General features: G+C 35.3%; 3 protein-coding genes across 3 annotated transcripts; 2 read left to right on the top strand and 1 right to left on the bottom strand.

The window, feature by feature from the left end:
* Positions 1 to 2,036: 2,036 nt before the first annotated feature.
* Positions 2,037 to 2,210, top strand: Smp_137770 (hypothetical protein; the record flags this gene model as incomplete). Its single annotated transcript, XM_018793987.1, has 1 exon — positions 2,037 to 2,210. One exon carries the CDS (start codon positions 2,037 to 2,039, stop codon positions 2,208 to 2,210), a length of 174 nt encoding a protein of 57 aa, XP_018647104.1.
* A 2,507-nt stretch (positions 2,211 to 4,717) lies between these two features.
* On the top strand, positions 4,718 to 14,754 carry Smp_199060 (serine-rich repeat protein, putative; the record flags this gene model as incomplete). Its single annotated transcript, XM_018793976.1, has 6 exons — positions 4,718 to 5,042; positions 6,623 to 6,906; positions 7,048 to 7,170; positions 11,277 to 11,458; positions 13,095 to 13,347; positions 13,996 to 14,754. Coding segments are annotated over 6 exons (1,482 nt in total), but the record flags the coding sequence as incomplete, so codon positions are not given.
* A 78-nt stretch (positions 14,755 to 14,832) lies between these two features.
* Smp_043970 (DNAj homolog subfamily C member, putative) lies at positions 14,833 to 19,570 on the bottom strand. The gene is made up of 8 exons (XM_018793965.1): positions 19,390 to 19,570; positions 19,299 to 19,355; positions 19,198 to 19,264; positions 19,067 to 19,161; positions 18,960 to 19,031; positions 18,837 to 18,928; positions 18,223 to 18,298; positions 14,833 to 15,140 (listed from the first exon to the last, which is right to left on the bottom strand). The coding sequence occupies exons 1-8, from the start codon at positions 19,540 to 19,542 to the stop codon at positions 15,021 to 15,023; spliced, it is 732 nt and encodes a 243-aa protein (XP_018647102.1). The 5' UTR covers positions 19,543 to 19,570; the 3' UTR covers positions 14,833 to 15,020.
* Between the last annotated feature and the right edge of the window lie 2,619 nt (positions 19,571 to 22,189).

Here is a 22,189-nt window from a genome sequence, read left to right as displayed (position 1 = left end):
ATATCTCAAATAAAAGGGGATTGTAGGTAAAGATAAATACATGGTAATAATCTACTTCAATAATATTATTGTGCCTGTTGCTTTCACCTATTTTCAGGGACTTTAGCAGAAAATCTGTATCAATTGACAACCAAGTAAGAAATTCAATAAAATTTGAAACTATTAGCAGATACACACTTTGTTCCCTAAATAGGTATCTCTAAGCTACACATTTATATAAAATATTATTATGAATACATTGATGATACTGTAGTGAACAAGAACACGGGTGAGAACAATCGAATGTATTTGACACGTAAATTACAGACTTTCTCACTAAAATCTGACAACCATACAGTAAATAGTTAATTTGCAAACTATCAATCAATTGTCTCAATCTTGACTATTCCTTCTGCAAATATCAGTCCATAGTCTCCGATTATTATTGTTCATGCATTTTCATACCGATTGCGTTTCGTTTCCGTTCTCTCTTTATCGATGTTCTACTGAAATACATTCAATGCCCGACCATCGTTATATACTACTTGTGTGGATATAAGTAGCCCACACCACAATACCACTACTAAACCGATAGAACTTTATTACAATGATGGAAATAAAACACTAATTGGTACCTGAAAACTTATTTTCGTATTAAAAAAAGAAGATCACTTAGATTAACTAGTTGCAAAGCCATATCTCTAGTGTTTCTAATTTTGATAAATTCTATTGATATTGGTTAATAATTAAATTTTTTCATTCAACAACATTCATCAGAATTCGTTTCTTTCAGTTTACTCACAGTAAATCTTTTCATCACCTTATAGTTTCATTGAGAACAATATTCCCAGTGACATTTTGAAAAGAATATAGAACTGTTTTGTTTATTGCTTTAAGTACTGAATACTTTCCGGCGTTTTAACCAGGTTAGTGGACATGGAAAGTCCATCTAAGGGAGTTGGAAAACCCTGATTTCAAACCAATGATGCACATGGGCTCCAATATCCTGAGGGAACAAATGAAGTATGAATCAATCGTTGATCACCGGCTACCATGGGACTGCATCTCCTCACGATTCTCCACTGTCTTGTGGATCAGATCTCTAGGTCAAAGGCTCCGGGTGTGGCTCCGTAAGAAAACCATCTGCTTCAGTTTGGGCACCTGAGCAGTATGACAGCCCTCACACAAATCTCATTTGATTTGTGTGGTGCATATATATCTGTTGCCCCTTTGTACCAATATTTATGTGTTTAAATAAATAAAAACTATAACTAAGAATATTTCAGCTCTCAAATCAATATTTCTTACATAATCAATTATAAATTCTTAAAAGTTATGTGCACTACTATCCTTAACCAATTGTATAAGCTAAAACACTTACTCGTACTGATGTGGAATATGACAACTTGGGCTAGTTCACATTGGTCCCCGGATCTATGTTGATCATGACTCATTGATTAAAATATCTCATCAGAACATCAGATAAAGTCTTTCAGTTTACTGCTTATACTCCTACTACTTCTACCACTATGGGATTTGAATCAACAACTGTATCTCTGTGCTATTATGGTATGGCAACTCGAACTGATGTACGTACATACGAAGTTCTACGTTGTGACTGACTGACCGACTGACTGAAATAGAGGGTTTCAGTTAAAAAGTTACTTTACCATGATAAACACTTGAGAACTTTCTTTTCTTTCATAATTGTCTCAAGAGAAATCAGTAACAAACATATTATTTTAAAAAATGTTACTTTTAAATTTATAGATAGTTCTTCATTGATCAATCGAATGAGTCTTAATAATGATTATCTACGTGATCAAGTATTTCGTATACATTTAGATACTGAAAAATTTACTGGTTCAACTAATTCACGTATTAATAATTATAATCGTTTTTTATCACCACCACCATCTAATCATGTAAATAATCAAGTTGTATCATATTCAACTTATCGACAATTATCTTCTTCATCATCATCTTCATCATCATCAGCATCATCGTCTTCAAGTAATAATAGTTGTAGATTGTTTAGTAAAAATAGAAGACGTCAAATGGATTTATTATTGTATGGATGGCAAGTAGTACAACAGGCGGTTCTAGAAGTATTTCCTGCTTCAATACGCCATGTTCCACCTGGAACACGTGTTTGTGCTGCATGGAGTGAACAACTGGGTGTTAATCTTTATCCAGGAACTGTCGTAAAAGGTAAATTTATTCATTATTAGTAACAGTTGTTGTTTAATCTTTTCAAATGTTACATGAATGGAATACATATGTATTTTTAAGTAAGGATTTTGTGCAAACGGAGGTTTACTTTCAATTTGATTTAGCTTTTAATGTTTGACATTAAATGATCAGATGTTATTTTGATATAAGTTGTTGAAAAAGAATATAACTTATTGACACACCGTCATCAGGAACAGTGGTTGAAGATTATATTATAATCATGAATTCATTGAGTGTTGGACTACTGAACTTCTTAATGGTCTAATGTGAACATGTCCCTTGTTATGATATCTTGAGGGTTTTGAATTCGACTTTATGTGGAGTCTTGTGTTTCTACTGTTTAAAAGTCGTCCCAGTGCTCTTCAGGGTTTTAGAGATTTACATACAACAACAGTCTTCGTTACCCAGAGTTACTGTCGAATTTATTACAACCAAACGGTATATGCTTCGCTTCTCCTATTTTCGATTAAATGAATCAGGTATTAAAATAAAAATGACGCAAATTTAAGTTGCTATGGGTGCTGTTATACATCAATACATCGATTCACCTTTAATAATTATCAGATCAAATCTCCTTAAAATTTCAAATTCAACTAATTGTGCTCGTTCATAATTTCAGGAGAGGAGGATCTTGTAAACATTCCCTTTAATAGATGTTTATAAATTGGAGATTTTAATCTGTAAATAAAGTAATCAGAGTTCTATTATTAACATTTAAAGTGGGTTCGAATCTCGCGAGACGAGTTCGTGGATGCGCACTACTGAGGAGTGCCACAATAGGACGAAACAGCCATCCAGTGCTTCCAGGTTTTCCCTGGTGGTCTAGCTTCAATTAACTCAAGCTTTCAACTATGAAAATACTAAATCTCCACAAAAAACGCCTTCTGATAATAAAGTGATAAATGTTTATTGTTAATGTGTAAGTTAATGCTCATTATGATAAAATGTTTTAGGAACCCTAAAATATTTACATTAATCACTTGTATTGTGTATATAGTTTCGTATAATTTCGAGCTAATCTACAAAAAGCCTTGAATCTGTTTCGTGTTGTTTTTTTCAGCACACTCATCAATAAAATGTTCTTTAACGGATTGTATAGGCTAACTTCCCGTCATTAATTTGAATTTGAGTAACTCAACTATTTAATCACTAGGGGTTTTGTGGAGATTTCAGTATTTTCATAGTTGAAATCATGAGTCAATTGAAGCTAGACCACCAGTTAAAACCTGGAAGCACTGTACGGCCGTTTTGTCCTATTGTGGGACTCCTCAGCAGTGCGCATCCACGATCCCGCCTCGCGAAATTCGAACCCAGGACCTACTAAGTCACTTAGTTATAAATGTATCAACATTTTTTCATATTGAATTCACTTGGTATTAAGTGTTTGAATCTTCCGATTGATTTTTAGGACTGCTATTGGTCAGCCTCTTATTGGCGTATGTGCATACTATGCGTATTGCCTCGATATAGCCTTAATTCACAAGCATTATAGGCAAAGATGGACGGTGGCTAACAATGGAACCCAGGACGCGCATTTCGTCCTATTTGTGACTCGTCAGCTGGATGTACCTGTACAAGCAAGTGGCTATCAGGACTCAGTAGCTGAGTGGATAACGCGATGGCGTTTGAAGCGAATGCTACTGGGTTAGTCTCAGAGTGAACATCAACTCTGAGATGCAGGTACATCCAGCTGACGAGTCTCAAATAGGACGAAACGCACGTCCTGGATCCCACTGCTAGCCCCTATCCATCTTTGCTTATTTTTTGACATTGTTCAAATAAAATACTTAGTATCATACATATTGATAGATTACCCAAGTATATGTCCACTCGATAATATTTGATAATATATTAACATACTCACATATCATATTATTTGAAACTTTCCAAAAACAAACATTCATTTCTTCTAACCGGTAACGTTCAATCAATATAGTAGTCAGATTGTTATATCTATTCAACCAGTTTGTCATCTGTTAATTAATCCTTCTTTAATTTGTATTTATTGTTAATTAAGAACTATAGAAAATAAAGGGAATACTGTGCAACTGTTTCATTCTGATTAAAAACTCCTCAGAAGTACTTATTCAACATCCTCCATACTATTAGGAATCAATTAGCTTCAAATCTCATAGTGATTAAGATATTTCTAATTTAATGAGCTATTTAAATGTTCAATTTCTGTCATTTGGTGATATATACTTGTAGTGGAATTAATGAAGTAGAAAGTCAGACAGTGATATCGTACATACTAATTTCATAGGGCTTAATTCTATTAAAAAAATTTTAAGTGAACGCCCCTGAGGAATCCCTAGCAAGAATGAAGCAGTCATTCAATACTTTCTGGTTTCGATATTCACGATGAAAGTGACATGCGAACTATAAAATTACCGAATCATATTTTGACTAGGTTTCAAGACATTTGATTTCTATTCCCTTTATTATATACATTCACTTTTCATGTAAATATTTTTACTTAAAATTAACGAAACGATTTCTTTTAGCTGATCCAGATGAACAACAACATATCAACAATGATTGTGTTCCAGTTGATTTTGATGATGGAGATCATCGACAAGTACCATTAACTGATCTACGTATTCTACCGGATTATTTTACAAATCTATGTGAATTAATTAATATTACTGGTGAAAATAATATAAATTGTTTAACTCCTTGTCTTATCTCATCGGATTATTTGTCATTACGTCATGATAGTAATATTAATAATAATAATGGAAAAGACAATGGTAAATTTGTGTCACGTATACGTCGTCATAGTGATCTGGATCATAACACATCTAGATCATATCATTCATGGTCTCAATCAAGTAAGCTAAATGATACAATATAACAATCTTTTTCTCTTTTTTTAGGTTTTTAAATTATTATTGACATTGTTTTAAGAAATTTATCAACGTTATTACTTCATTTTCATAGTTGAAATCATGAGTCAATTGGAGCTAGACCACCAGGGAAAACCTGGAAGCACTGGACGGCCGTTTCGTCCTATTATGGGACTCCTCAGCAGTGCGCATCCACTCGCGAGAGTCGAACCCAGGACTTACTAGTCTCGCGCCAGAGCACTTAACCGATAGACCACTGAGCCGGCGTTCAACGGTGTTAATGTCTAACTTTAGTTATTCAATATCTACATTTATATTGTCGTGTTTTATTATTATTATTACTATTACTATCATTACTGTCTTTCTTGTGTTACATTTACAAATTGAACTATGTAGGAGTACTTTGATTATTAAGATATCGTTCTAAACATAATGTTAAATTGATTTGTAAGTGATCTACACACATTGATACATGGAATAGCGATATTGTTAATGATAAGCTTACATTAGCAAATAAATCTCAGTGTAAAACTACTCATATCGTTTGTATTATTCGGGTCAGGAAAGCAAATATTTTTCTTAAGTTTACTGTCTCTAGACATGTGTTCGATGGGATTACAGGTCATAAACTTGCTGACGATCATTGGTGAATGTCCAGGCTCAGTGTTTTATCTTCAGTAAAAAAATTCATAATGAACAACATCACGATCGTCAAAACCGTAGAAGTCATATTTACAATGAAGTTACAATTTTTATTCTATTATCAGCCGAAATAAGAAAATCATCAATGTCACATTGACTCATAGTAATTGATGTTTAGTCATAGTAATTGGTGGTCATTTTAGTTAACAACTAACAACCCTATTGAATAAATTGTGTAAATTAGTTAAAGCAATTAGTCTCTTTGATAAATTTCGATAGTGTAATAAGGAGACGAAGATTATCAGAACTATGTGATATATTAGCGCAATACATTTTGAACAAAAGCTGAGTTAAGATCAATCTTATGGCCTGTTTTGATCATATGTTTGGCAATAGAGGATCATGGATGTTTATCCTCTACTCTGATTGGGTCATTTGAATTGTGGTGTTGTATAAAAGTGTAAAAGGGCGTATACTCAGGTTTATTGAAGCCTTAGCCATACGAAAATTCAAACCTCCTTTGTGTATTCAAAAACAGTTTGTTCTCACTATAAACCTGCCCTAGTAATATTAGCTTATTACATAGAGTGATTATTATTATCCTTGTCTCCTCTTACCCCCCATTTCTAGTCTAGTTGACCTTTTATGTTCTTAAAAAGTATATGTATGATCAAATTGTTCGAAATGTATTGCACTAAATTAGCTAAACTTCCGAAAGTGTGGTTTATCTATTCCTACTGGCCCAAATTTCCCCATGAATACAGTTCTTGATTTTATTCAGTGATATTTGTGTGACAGTTCACTTATACCTTACGTACTAAAATACACTTCCCAAACTTGGAAATTCATCTTTTACTACTTACAAGTAGTGTCATATGTCTTGTTAAATTTATTTCGTTTTATGGTTTTTTTTTAATTTTTAGCATCTCCACTTCATGATACTATGTCCTTGTGTTCACCACGAATGAACACGAACCTAATGTTAGACTCAAAGTTTTTCTTTACTGAAAAGAATTCAAATAAACTAACGCATCGTATCAAGAGTAATCGAACTAGAAAGGATTCTCAATTATCTTCATCCAGTTCAAATAGAACAATGGAGTGTACTGTAAATTCACTGATATCACCTACACATACAACATCAACGGGTGCTACATCAGTCATGTCACTAAGATCACTGTCACCACTTCCATCATTACAAACACCAGTAACAATATCTGGTTTTAATCATATTTCAAATGATAAGTACATGAATGAATGTTCTAACAATAATAATAATAATAATAATAATAATAATAATAATAATAATACTGATAATCATAATGACATTAATGATACATTGGAAAAGGTGATTTATCCATTGAATAATCATCTGTCTGAGGAATTTACTGCGGATAATATTTCCATTTCAAGCACAATTGCAACAACTGATAGTTCAAATGAATGTTTATCCTGGCAAGTGTATGAAAAGGTAATGGAATTTTCAAGTTATTTTGTGTATAGATTTAGACCTTTCTATAAATAGTAGGTAACCAATTAATTGTGAAAGATAATACTCAAACCTACTTATTTAGATGCTTGATTTCCAACTATTAGATCGGAGATTCTTCTAGTTGACTAAATGTGGAAATGACTATCAAAACATTAGGGTTTTAACTAATACATCCTTGTATCTGATGTTAGGCGGTTACCCACTGAAGACGATTGTAGATGGTTGTCTTGAACTCGAGTCCTGTGTACAGAGTTGTGGATGCGCATTGGTAAGGATTTTTCATACTAGAAGGGAACGGCCATCCAGTCCTTCCAGGTTTTCGATGGTTGTCTAACATCGATCGGTTCATGATTCCAATAATACTTCCCTATTTCCACCTTCGCTCCATCTACTCATGTTCGAAATCTGATGTACTAACACTAAGCCAAACAACTGGATAGTATCGCTGGCTGTCTTAGAGGAATTATGGCTCCAAGTAAAGTATACTAACCTGTACTTGGTTGCTCAATTACAAGTATAAGTATATATCATATCATAATAACAGTATATTATGAAGTATAAAATTGTTGATCAGAGGATTGTAACAGTGTTTGAACTGGTTAGAATGACAGGTTGAAGCTGTCAAGTTACTGCTTGGAATCCCCTGGCTTTTTCTTCTGCTATTTTATCAATATTCCTATATAAATTCTATTACCTATTTAAAACTCTGTTTTCGTTCTTCTTTATTTTTCATCTTAATTAATGACAATTAAAATTTCTGTAGTTTTGAAAGTAATTTTGCATACCCGACTGAATGAAGGTAACTCATAAGTATGATTAGTTTTGTTATCACAAAATATGGACAACTCTTGGATAAAAATAAAATTCCACTACTTTACAAATATATGGAGACCTATTTCAGGTAACTAAGGTAATACGCAGATTGAGACATCCTCTATCTAAGACAAGCTAGTGTTGAATGTATGGGATCAATAGATAGAAAGTTGTGGCTTCATGTAATTACTTGTAAGCTTGAAGAAACTTTTGTCCTAAGTACTACTGATTGACGACTGGATTCCTCCTATTTAGGAATATATTGTGGTGAATTTACATACTTATATCTCAAGCTCAGCTTGAGTCAGTTATGTGATAATTAGCTTAGCTGATAGCCATGTTTTACTGCAACTTTGAATAATACGGTTTCTCATCTCTAACAGAGCAAGAGTTCCCTCTGAAGCTGGAGATCCACCTTGTTGGTGAGTTTCCCGATGAAATTATGAATCATCATTGACTAAGGTAATATGAGGCATTTTATTTTTACAGATGTTTCTGATGGTTTATCGATATAAAGAGCCATTCAGAGATAGTAAAAGGTCAATCGATGGCAGTCAGAAGGGACATAAAGTTCAAGTGCATTCCACTGGGGTCAATTTCCTAAAGATAGAGTGGCGTATATATATAAATGAGTATTTGTTTATTTCATTCGGTAGTCCAATACACTTTTCCGCTCAATTAGTCAGTTGAGGGTTAGCGCGGGGCATATCGTGTGTCAATATCAGATTTCGGACACCGCACGTTATAAAACTTATACATGAATTTGTAAATGACTATAGAATTACATCTTCCTGTAACTCACTTCTACTAATTAATTAACGTTAAGCAATAGATTATGGTGCACATGCTTCACAAGAAATTAAATATTCAACGGTAATATAGTTAACCTATTTTCTGTATCGTGTCACATCAATTTGTCTGTATCATCAATTCAGTCATAATAATTAGAAACGCACTCAATTTGGAGAATATCTCCACCCACTAATGACGTGAAATTATTGCTGGAGAAAAGCCAGGAAAAGTTTGATGATGGACTGGAAACAAAATTTAATTGAATTATTAACCCTAAATCTATCTTATTTCTCAATTGGTGGTATTTTAGTGAAGGTGGATACAGTTTAAAAGTCTGTCTCCCATCTAAGGTCTCTACATTCAGTCTTCAGACTCGATACAATAGAAGTAAAGATTTATTTATAAATAAGTTGGCTGAACCGGACAATAATTCAAATCACTTGCCGTTCTCGGAAAGTTTGCCCCCAAATGCCCTGGTACGGCCGAGAGTGGGGAGAGTCTACTCTCCCTCTCGAAATGCTCGCACATGGCCAGCGAATATATAGCCTCTGCCACACAAGTCCTACTCACTGCCTTCTCGTGGCGGGGGTGTTGTTTACGAAAGTGAGAGGACGAAAAGCGAATGTCCGGCGCTTTAACTGGGTTGGTGGACACGGAGGGTCCACCTAGGGGAGTTGGAAAACCCTGATTCCAAACCAATGGTGCACATGGGCTCCAGTATCCTGATGGAACGAATGGCGGACGAACCTGTCATTGGTCAACGACTACCATGGGACTGCATCTCCTCACGATGCTCCATTGCCTTGTGGATCAGACCTTTTGGTCAAAGGCTCGGGGTGTGGCCCCCTAAGAAAACCACCTGCTTCGGTTTGGGCACCCGGGCAGTATCACAGCCCACACACACAAATAGTGTGGCGCATATGTACCTGGTGCCCTTTTGTACCAATATATATGTGTTTAAATAAATAATAAATAAATCTCGGAAAGTTTATGTCAAGTAAATAAATACAGTATGCCTGTAGTGAACGAAGAATTAGTGAGAATATCCAATTTATTGTTTAGTGCAAAATCACACATTGGCTTAGTAAAAAAAATGGAAATCATACATTATTTTCACATCTTCCTCCAATTGTCCTTTACATGCTTCTTTCAGTTCAGTGGTTATTCCAATTACTTTCTATTTCCTGTTCTCTTCAATTCAAACTTCTACTGGTGGGCATTCCACTTCCGATTGCTGCTACATATTACATATATCTGTCAGCATGAGTAGCATTCACCACATGCCAACTTGTATTTAGTGAACAGCTGTCGACTGAAAGTTTTTGTTACATTTATCTCAGGTTATCTGAAATATCTGATAGTAATTTTGTTACCTCCTCAATCCAGGAGATTGGATTGATGGGCAGAACACTTTAGAGATCAGTTCAACTGGCCTTCAGCCACACTTCAGTTACCTACGATTCCCAGTCGTGGGGTATGGCAACTCGAACTGATGTACGTACGTACGAAGTTCTACGTTGTGACTGACTGACTACCTGTCCTAGTAGAGTAAATCACGAATGCAGCTATTTAAATTTTGATTGGTCAAGTTGAGTCTGGTCAAAATGCTTTATTTTCACATCGGTATACAAACAGTAGCTTTGTCCTGAAGTTTACACTCCTGAAATAAGAATCACTAAGATTTGTCCCAAATATGACATTATGACCTTAAATTTTTTATTGAATTAAAACATTCTAAGGTGTGGTTGTATCTAATTCATACATACACATGTTATAATAGTTTATACACCAAAGTCAAGTCATTGGAAAAGCTCTCATAATACATCTCTTTATCTCAGGAGATTAAAGTACGTTTGATGGTTTGCTCATAATCAGGACTATGACTGTAAGTGTCCACATAAAAATCACAAATGAAATAAATTTGAACAAGCTGAATAAAAAGATAAACTTGGTAAAATATAAACTGATGATATTCATATCTAGTTACGAGAAGACTTAAGTTTCTACGGATTTCGTTCAGTCTGTCAACCTAATCTATATGACTTAAGACATATCTTTCAAAAAAAGTAAAGGCGATCAGAATGAGGGGTGAGGTTATCCGTAGCGTTTACATGTTTACTAAATGTGTCATACTCAGTTTATTTGGTGAGTGAGTGTTCCACATTATAGTGCATTTTTCATTAAAGATTTCATTTCAAAATATAACGATATTTGTACTTTTATCCGGCATATGGAACTGCACTATATAGCTGCGAATAACTGTAACCCATTTTTCAGAATAAAACATTTGTATTGCATTCAGAGACACGGGAATCCCAAGCACATATCCTGATTAAGTCAACCCTTGATATATCGATTCCCCAGATTGATATATATATATATATATACTTTCTGAACATTTGATCTAATAGATAAAAATAACTAGTTGTGGATGTGTACTTCATGCTTTACTCGATTTTGACTTTCATATTTTAAAACAGTTTAAACGTCGGAAACAAGGCTGTACATATTGTCGTTCAATCATACGTGACGTAGATGGTTTAATTGTTAAAGTTGGGGATTGTGTACAATTTGGCTCTGGGCGCAATGAAATATACCTTGGTGAAGTTAAAGAAATACGTTGGGAGCAAAAAAGGAATTCAATAATTGTTGTCGCTGCATGGTAATTACTATTATTTTCTTGCTGCAAAATTCCACGTCTAAATAAAAGTTATAACACAGTTTTCGATCGTGAAGAAAAACTTTTGGTCTTACAACTAATAAGAGCCCACATCTTTGCGTTTTGTGTTCAAAGCTAGTTAGCAGAGAACTTTCATTCTGATTATGTTGATTTTTGCCATAGGCTAACGACTTCAAATGGAGAAAGATACCGATGACCATATCAGGGTTAGGATCCGGGACCTCGAAATATCGTGCCGAATTCATTACCTTTAGGTTGTCAATTCAGTCAATTACGTCATAATAAACAAAAAGCATGTTGCAAGCGTAAGTTAACTCAAGTTGCCATACAACATCAGAACAAAAAGACGGAATTAACAGGATATGGTTCGAGAATATGACTTAAACAGACAGAATGAAAGGTGTACGAAGTAGTAATGGAACTCGAGGTCTAGAGTAAGATGAAGACTGAATGTTTCAAAGCTATGTCATCCAAAGTCTTAAACCACCAATTGCGGTTGTCGCACCGACTGTTAAGCCAATAATTCTAAACTATAGCGAAACAGCTATACAGAATTACCTAATTTTCAATTGTTTCCCAACTGATTTCTGTCCATAAAAAACTACCCCTAAATTGAACTGACTGATTTCTGGAGGTAATTCTCGAGGTTCTGGTGAAATGTCGTGATCAATGAAGTCCAACCATGTCGGCCAGGAGCCAGTTACAAACTAGCAACATTGGAAGATGGTTCAGCAACGTCACGAATAGTTCGAATTCAAACATGTAAATCACCGGATCCCGGGTCAATGATCTATAGATTAAGCACTGCCCGCTTGATTTGAAGGCTCCGCGCTCGATCCTTGTTGAGGTTGTGAATCCGTACTAGTGAGGAGACTCACGCTAGTGCCTCATGGTTTCATTAGTTTAACCAAAATTAGTCCGTGGTGTTAACTACAAAATTAAACAATCTCCGCAAACCCCCCTACTTAGTAATGAGCCGATCTCTGACGGTCACCTGACTAAAACGATAACTACTTGTCATGAAGTGAATTACTTTGAAGTACAGGTGATAACTCCGTGTAAAATTACTTACCAATATTAATACCATGCTTAATAAACGTCTGCAGACTGCATTTGGTTTGTTATGTCCCGAACATTTAGTGTATGACTTTTGTCTATAGCCCCATTTTGACTGTATGAAGAAGCACAGTTCATTTTTCAAAACGTGATTCTTTTAAAACTACTAGTTATACGAATTAGTTGTTAGATTGGTAAAAAAAAGAACGGCAATTCACCAGCATTGATTCAGTTACTGGAAGATGATATGATCACAGTTATGAGAACAATCAGTGCGGATTGGTGAACACAGGTTTTTTATAAGCATCTGCCAATCGACAAGAAATATTCGCAATCACATTTTACCTCCTTTAGTTCAGAATGAAACTGTCTATGAATTACCCATAATAATACTACCATGTCGGTAACGACATTATTTATTCGTACGTATGTGGACAGACCTATTTTCCTTCAAGATACATGTACACACTATTCTTAGAAATAAAGTTTATCATCATATATTTCTACAAGTGTGACAGAATCAATAGTAAATGTAATTTCTTTATGAAATTTTTTATTATAGGTACTATCAACCTCTTGAAGCTGGAAAAGATGGACAATTAGTACAGGATATTAAAGGTGCCCTATTTACAACGGAACATAAAGATGAGAATGAAGCCAAATGCATCAAGCGACGTATCAAAATAGCCAAATCATACGGTCAATTTATACAAGGATATTATGAAAAACTTAAAGGAAAAGACCCTTTAGAGTCAAATCAAACACAATCAGACAAAAACATGGGGGAACTTACGCCTAATAAAGACACCGAACAGGTGAGTTTCAAGACATATCCCTAAAATTGATCCAGATTTTTCCTGAATTGCTTAGAGACTTTACAATCTACTTCTTCTTTATTCATTAGTGTTACTGGTCGGTCATAAAAGTTAATGAATTTTCGACTGTTTCTAAGAGCTAAAGATCATAGTCTAATTGGTTTATGCAGATACATAAATATGCCGTCAAGTTGTAAATACTTTTCAACTTTTTGCAATCTTAGTTTCCGATTGTCTATCAATGGACAAAGCCGGATGTTTAAGCTATTTAGCTTTTATTGTGTGAATATATAACCTATGTAAGTGCAACTGGATAAGTGACAGACAAACTCCCGTCACCAATATATATAGACACTCATTACGGCCCTTGTATTCGAAAAAATCGGACAAGATTAACGGATCACAGTAAAATTTATTTTAATCGGTCCCATTCAATGTCTGTTTGATACTCACTCATAATTATCTACATGAATGAAGAAAATCCCTACTAACAACTCGGATACTATGTTTCACACATTAAATGATCTTTGGACGTACATATATTTCTGTATTAAGGTTCATTCTTATAAAATTACAAAACTGTAGATAGGATACTAGTTGTAATATAATTACGATAAATGCCAACTTTTGTTTTTTTTTATACAACAGATCAATCTTGAAATTCGTGAATCATTGACGTCATCATCACTAGCATCAACGAGTCACAGTATCAAATATCCTTCAGTCAATGAAAATGATACTAATCAACCTCCTAAACTCCAGATTACGCCAAACAATAATGATAATAACAATGAAATTAGTTCAGATGATAATGAAGAAGACGACGATGTTGACGATGATAATAACTCTAATTTCTATCATTATTTTATTGCTGGTAAATATGACCCAGTCAGACAACAAGTACTTACATGGGATACAGAATTAGCTAAAATACTTAACCTCAAAACACACAAAAATAGGTAACAAAAATTCCTTCCTTTCTCTCTCTCTCTCACACATACAATATCTCTAAACAAGCATTAAAACAATCAGATTGTATCGCATTTTTTTCATTCCTTATGTTTTTGTCCTTTCTGCAATTCTATGATATCGGCACTTGATTTGTTCCACTGTTCTTTTGTATGTCATTTATTAAGTAGTTCAGTCAACTTTTACACCGGTGTGTTCATCACCTTTTTTGTGAAGTGAATTAATCTCATAATAACCATTAAACATTTTCCCAATTCCGTGCGTATTTTTATTTTACATTATCGTGTATACCAACTTCCCCCACTCCACTTGACAACTACAAGCAAATTCTACTTACTCATATAATCCGATGATGTTTGATATGGCGTACGATTAAAGCGATATTATTTTTTTTATTACCATGATCATTATTAAATATGAATTTGTTTTGTGAATGCCTTCTACAACTATATATATATATATAGTAATTATCTTATGATTTTAGCATATTTTATCATGTGCAAAAACAAACTGTTTGGATTTACGAAAGTGTTTTGTTTTTATTTGAAATGATACATATACACAGAGGGTATGAAGTTATCAAAATGATGGTACATAACTAATAGGACAATAATATGAGTTGCAAGGAGAATACTTCTTTTTTACAAAGTTGTTTTGTTTTCTACAAAGCGGATAGAAATATACGTATTGAAAATCTCGTCTTATTAACCGGGTCTTTGTTCCATTTTTGTTTTCGGTGGTTTTAAACCGCCGATACCTTTTGATGTTTTGGACTTTTTCGCCTTGAAATCTCGCCAACTTGCAACACGATTAACACGACTTTCCTTTAAAAATAAGAAAAGATTTGTTTGAAAAGAAAAAACGTAATAAACCGTAAAATATTTACTCTTAGTTGATGTGCGAAATCATAGAAGCAAACAAGTGGTATGTATACTTAACTTGTTGTGATATCATGACTCTTAGTAGTAAAAACTTAAACCTATATTTGACATAAAATGTTTATTATTTTTCAATCATCTCGTCACTGATAGTTAAAACAGATTAAGGTTTGTGCATTCAGATTAACAGGATTTACATCCAACATGTCAAAATTATTAGCAAGGTGAAACTTAGTGAATTGAGATGAAATGGTGAAATTTATCGGCTTGGTAGGGATTTATGTACTCGATTTTGAGACTGTATGAGGGCTCGTTGTGAAACCCAGCTCCCCTAATCGGTGAAACATGGTTTGTACATAGGGTCTATTGGTTAAAGGTTGAGTGCTTGAGATGTCAACGGGTATGACTCAGAAAAGAAGCAAGTGATGATCATGTTATTGGTTTGATTGGGTCTCTCATAAACCATACAACTAATTTTGTAGCTAAATGAAATCAATCTTGCATGATTTCTTATTTTATTGCTCATTACCTCTATTAGCTTTCTATGATTTTCTGTTTTTTATGTTTCCTCGCACTTGCATATTTGTTTTATGTAGAGTATATGTGAAAGTTTTACAGTATCAAGCATTTTTTGTCATCATTTAATCAGATAATCAATTAAGAATAGCATATGTCCAGGTCACATATGTTCGATCAAACGTATCTTTGAAACAATGATTGGACTAGATAGAACATAGTGATGTTAGATATGCAGTACTGGTTAAAATAATGTGAATGGGTCGGTGACTTTCGCCAAGGTTCTAACAGACAGGCAGACAAACATCATTAACTTAGACCCAGGCACAAATTGTGTTAACCCAAGTTCCCGAACACTATTAGCACGACAAATTAATAATAATGTAGTAGCAATGACATGGTGTCGTGGTATGAAAGAAAGCTGCAAAGGGATGGCTTTTGTTTGTCCTTCACGACTCCCTGGCTGGGGTCCAAGAGATGGTGCAACACAATGGCTAGAAACGTTATCAGATATAGGTCCGAATAGAAGCCAGTAGCGATCCTGCTGTAACCTTCTTTTACTTTCTTCATAAAGAGTGGTCATAACTTCCTTAACTGAAAGAGATCTGGTTGTAAATTCCAGTTTCCCCCATCTTACTCTTATTTTTTTACATATGCATCCTACCCCTTTTCTCTTCCTACTCTCATTGTTTTGTGTGGCGCATCTATATTTGGTGCCCCCTTGTACCAATATTTATATGTTTAAATAAAATAAAATAATGACAAAAAGAAAGATTAAACATTGAAATGGTTTCAAAAAGCAGCAGAACGGTAAGTATGGACGGATATTGAAATTCAATCTCAAAAGAAAAATAAAGAGTGGATGGGTCTCAAACCACTGACCATGGTTATCACGTGGACCCCAACCTGGATCTGCCAGTATGACTCAGACCAACAGTCAATGACTTCATGGACAGGTACCAAGTTTTGGTTTGACTCACTGTGATTTTCTCCCAACATACAATCTGTACCAACTAGCATTCCCCCATCAAATATCCTATGCCTAACCTAAACTGGTCTGAACCGTATAGTGATATGATAATTTTCTGATTGTAATCTGCAAGATAACCGTAATGCGACGTAGCTCGAAATTAATCCCACTGATATGCATGTATTCATTCTTCACTCCTAAGAAATCGTGAACAGTGTATTGGTTTATGATTTCCATCTTGTTTGAGCAGGACTATTTTCTTTTATTCGGCTTCCTATCATTGTTGGCATCATTATTTTACGTCACTCATCTTGTTATGTCATCTTTTCGTTATGCTGATTTGGAACGTAGGGAATCGGACTGACATACCTTTAAATTATCCCGTAATTTGCTTCTTATCGCATGTCTACTATTAGAACAAAAGCATTTCTTGAAGTTGGGGGTGTATTCGATTTAAGTAAATTTACTAACAGTCCTGATAAAAATCAAAGCAGTTAGTTAATATATGCAGTCATTTTTCCATCATCAACAAATTATATGCGAAATCTCAGCACGGATACAGAAGGCTCGTCTAGCTTTCGCCAACTTGCGTCATTTATGGCGTAGGCGAGATATCCGTCTAGCAACAAAAGGACGGGTTTACTGTGCAGCAGTCCGTTCCGTCCTACTTTATGGAAGTGAAACATGGCCGATAAGAGTAGAGGATATTCGTAGGCTACTAGTGTTCGATCATAGGTGTCTTCGACGCATTGCTCGTATATCCTGGGACCACCGGGTAAGTAATGCAGTCGTTAGGAAACGGGTACTAGGTAAGGATGGCAAATCGATTGATGAAGTAGTGAAACTTGATCAGTTGAGATGGTTGGGACACGTGTTACGTATGCCCAAACACCGACTGTACCGACGTGCAGTGTTTTATGGTGTAGGAGTAGGTTGGAAGAAAGCTAGGGGCGGCCAGACCAAAACGTGGCACAAATCCATGAAGTTACTGACAAGTGGACTGAGCCATGTTAGTAGGTGTAGACTACCTGGTTGGGATTCGTGAGATTAAAACAACCGATGGTTAGAGACCTTGAATGACATGACTAAAAATGGTTTGCAATGGCGAAGGTGCATCCACTCTTTGTGTTCTGCCAAATCCTAATCTTCTGAATTCCTCATGTCCCTATCCCTTTTCTCTTTCCAAATTTATTTCACCGTATTATACTCCTTCAATAACATCTTCAAACCCATATCTTTCACATAATACTTATACTCTTCTACTTCTACCAATATGGGATTTGAATCGACAACTTCATCTCTGTGCTAATGTGGTATGGCAACTCGAACTGATGTACGTACGTACGAAGTTCTACGTTGTAACTGACTGACTGATATGCGAAACTAAACAGAATTATCAGGTTTAACGAACTCCTGTCTTAATTTGTTAATGTCATTACAACGATAATTTTAAAGATATGATGAAAAGTCGATATTTTTGAGGAGCTTTATAGGAACCATTATGGAAATATATGCAAAAACAATAAACGAATATACACTAACTTCATAATTCTTTTTCCACTCTTTGTCATACGCCATGAGTTTTCTCCCTTCTTCCTCCTCTTCAGCTTTGCGTTTTCTGATGACAAATATCAGAATTGACGGAAGAAATTAAAGATGAGTGGATATAAATATAGTGTGTGCGTGATGAATAGATATATGTCAAGGCTAGTCGCTTTTAAAAAACAAACAAATAGATGAGTCAAAACTAAAGAGCGTCAGCAGTTTCGCAAATAGCGCACGCAAAATTTGTTCGGATGTGTGAAATCAGATAAAGTTTACACAAAAATGTAGTATTAAACCAATAGACACTAGTGTTAGTCCTGAGAAATCTTTCCGAAGCTACACAAGATGACAGATCATGATATTTCTTGTTCAGAAACTTGGAGAAATAAACGCATATGATTAGGATAAATCTAACTCTGGAGGGACTTCTAGATGTCGTTCAGAAGCCTCTGGCATATTAAATCGTTGGATTTTTTAAAGCTTAGTAAGTATAAATCATTTAAGCCATATGAGATAGCAGAGTAGAATTATCGATAACAACATAGACATACGAGCAATAACGTTTTTGCACAAGCTGGGTTAAAAGAAACGAAGTGCCAACAAAAACAAACCTTTCTGAAGACTGTTTTTGCTCTTCTTCCACCCTTAATCTCTCAAGATCAGCGAACAGTTTGCATGTTTGTACATATATGGCATGACGCCGCTGTAACGATTAGAAATAATAGAAAAGTTACTTTTTCAGGGTCATCTTCTTCAATCGTAATAGATCCAGTCGTCTTTTTAATACGTTTTCGTTTTTCAATCATCTAAAAATGATAGACAGTAGTATGGTTGCTAATACCATCTGTTCAACAAGATCTTTCGCTTCCTCTACTACTTCTTTACACTTGCGGGAAGTCTCGGGGTCATCCAGAGTTTTGTAAGCCTTGTTTACAGCTATTTAATCATTATACTTAATAAAACAAGCAATACCTTCGAAGGCTTTCTGAGATCTTTCAATATCATCTGGGTTTTTATCCGGATGGACAAGCAGGGACAGCTAGATTGGAATACAAAAAATCTAAGGATGAAACCTGTCTGTATTTCTTTTTTATATCAGCCATTGATGCATCAGGATCCACTTGTAAAACCTAGGTTGCTTGAACAATGTTACACCAAGCATACATCATATGGATTCAAATTAAAATAAGTTGATCCGGGCCGGTTAAGTCGATCTATTTGTTGCTTCGGAGTTAAAACTGAATCCCGCTTCTCAATAGCCTTAACTTCTTGGTAAAATGTTGAAAACAATTCATTAGGCCCAGGGTTCGTAGACATCTTAGACTTGAGTAGCACTATAAGATGTATTTCCGCGTCTCTAATATTCAATGTCTTCGAGGAGTATTTTCACCAGTGAATTGAATTGACTACGCTCGCTTCTTGATGTCAGAGCACGGTTCCAGGTCTTCGATATCGTCCAATGTGAGTAGTCTAGCCAATCCGTTATACCAGTTTTAGTAATTTTCATAGTTAATTGAAAGATTTGTATCCACTTTAAATGAATAGTCTATTCAAGGGCAATGTGATTACTGAAACCAGCAGCTATCACATTATAGAACACTCGATTGGTTGACTATTATATGGACGACTTCAGGGTTAGAACAGAATTGGGTAAACGAAAAAAAAGTAAATAAATAAATAGATTTAATGAGTGGTTAAACACGTAAAAAAACAAATATTTGGACAAACGTAAAAAACTACGTGTGAGTGAAGATCGTAAGGAGAGAGGTAATGTAAGGAGTTGACTAATGATTATGCGTAATGATAGTGGGTAAAATCCACGACTGGTGTGGAGATGCTAGTAATTATAAGGCATCTTACTCTGTGAGTACTGTCAATGACGGTCCTAAGAGAAAGATGTCGGACCTTGAACGTGTTCGCAAACATAGGGCTGCTGTAGACTCGGGGTTAAAGTAGTGTTCCAGGCAGGCCTATCGATAATCAGACTCGGAATAATCTTGCATGGATGTTCGTCCCTTGGTATATCATTCAAAGCTTAAAACTTTACTCAGTAGGATTAGCAAAGTAATTGTGTCTTTTGGAACTCCGTCTGAGTGGCAGAAAAGAGTTATTGACTGCGGGAAGATATGCTTCACGTAATGTCTTTTCTAAAGCTGGAGGTTAAAACAAGTGAGCTATTAATGGTCAAAGTGATCATGGTTTGGAGATTCTGATCCCGAAATATTTTCCGTGAGTTTTTGCGCGAGCTCTTTTATGTTTCGCCCTAAGTGGATATTGTTACATGTCGAAGAGAATTATGAATGGTAACTTTCGAGAACTGTTTATGGATCAATATGATGCATATATTTTTATCGTATAATTGTTAAATAACTAAACTATTCATATTCGCATACCTTTTATTATAAGCTTTATTTTGGCCTGTAAACTATTATTATACGATTTAACATTCTTGAGTTATCCCCAGCCTATCGATTAATATCTCCCTTATTCACAACCACATTTGGCTAAATCTTGTGAAGATGTTGTTTCCTACTTTATGGTACGATGTGGTCTGTCTGATTGGTATATAAACCTAGCATGTTTGAAGTAAACGATTCATATTGCAGAGACTGTTATTGGTGTTCTGGACTTAACTGGCTGGGCTAGGCGGAAAGCAGGACCGATAAGGACTCTAGACTGTTCACACGGGTTCTGTGTGTCATTGGTCAGATCGATAAAACACTGCTCTCTAATTGGAGGTATTATCACGCGATACATTAACGGGCACACCGGCCACAAGATATAGCAGATATCCTCTGAGATGTTACTTCGTACTAAACTGAGGATCATGGGATATATGATAAATCATGACTATATGCGTTATAACGATTCTGTACTGCACAAGTTGTAAGTTTGGGGCTTCAAGACAACCTGGTCAGTGTTCATTTATAAGTTCGAGTACGTTTTTTAGTTCCCTCTCTTTGAACACATCTCACGGTATCAATATTCTTTCCAAGGTAAAGGATCATAATGCAACAGCTTTATCTAGATGAGGTTGTAACAGCTCAGGTTGGTTGGTTAAGAGTTGACCCCAAACAACCAAGCATATGCTAAAACAGTATTGTTCAAGTATTCATTCACTTCCTTACCTTTTGTAAGCGTTATATTCCCTACTATCTTATATGGAATGTTGAGAGCCTTTGTTTGTCTGGACAGATAATCCCACGCTCCACTGTGACTGCGCGAAGATCGAAATAAAGACCTATTCACTACTTCTCTGGTTTCTTCTATCAATAGCACGAGGGTTACCTATAGGCACGAAAAGGTCTTAGGTAATTGCTGAAAAACGTTTTTAAAAGGTTCTGGAGTCGGGTTATCTTATGCTTATCAAAGAAGCCTGAAGAAAGAATATGCTATGTCGCTGCATAGTGCCACTGAGAACAGCCACCCAAAATATCACAGTCACACTGAGGTCTTCAGCAGTGGAAATAATGTTGATTTCACTCACGAAGGATGGAATAGATGGAGTAGTGCTATTGTTTACCAATGGAATCCTGAGTTCATTAATGTTGAGAGGAAGGATATTATTGGTAGTTTGGTCTGGTATACTGTGCAAGTCTTCTAGGAAAGTCGAAATGTCATCCAGGTCAAATATTTAGCTTCGGATCTATAGGACTTCCACCAAAACCAGAGTTTAAGATTCTAGAGTACATGGCAAGTCAATAGAAAGCAATAAAATGAGTGCTTGAGGAGTGAAAAGTTCTGTTACTCCACTTGTTATTGAGAAATAATTAAACAAAGAGAAATTTATTTTTTCCAGACAGCTAACAGGTTTGTGATATACGGTCTGGCTTAGAGTGATGTGTCATCGGTCAGAAACGAACGAGTTATGAAGTTGGTGTCTACAAGAAGAAAACCTTTCCTATTGTAGTGCCGTGTTTCGTTAATCGTTCACCTCGATAACCGTTAGAATACAAAGAGAAGC

Source organism: Schistosoma mansoni, assembly GCF_000237925.1.
Source record: "Schistosoma mansoni, WGS project CABG00000000 data, supercontig 0194, strain Puerto Rico, whole genome shotgun sequence".
Lineage (NCBI taxonomy): Eukaryota > Metazoa > Platyhelminthes > Trematoda > Strigeidida > Schistosomatidae > Schistosoma > Schistosoma mansoni.
This window is presented reverse-complemented; position numbering and strand designations above follow the sequence as displayed.

Bases quoted from the DNA above. Each gene is read 5' to 3' on its own strand.
- Smp_043970 (XM_018793965.1), bottom strand. From the start codon at position 19,542: ATGTCTACGAACCCTGGGCCTAATGAATTGTTTTCAACATTTTACCAA. The intron at 18,299-18,836 runs GTTTGTTTTTGT...ATTTGTCATCAG, and splicing joins CAAAAACAGTCTTCAGAAAG to AAAACGCAAAGCTGAAGAGG. The intron at 15,141-18,222 runs GTTAGTGTATAT...TTATTTTTAAAG, and splicing joins AGTGGAAAAAGAATTATGAA to GAAAGTCGTGTTAATCGTGT.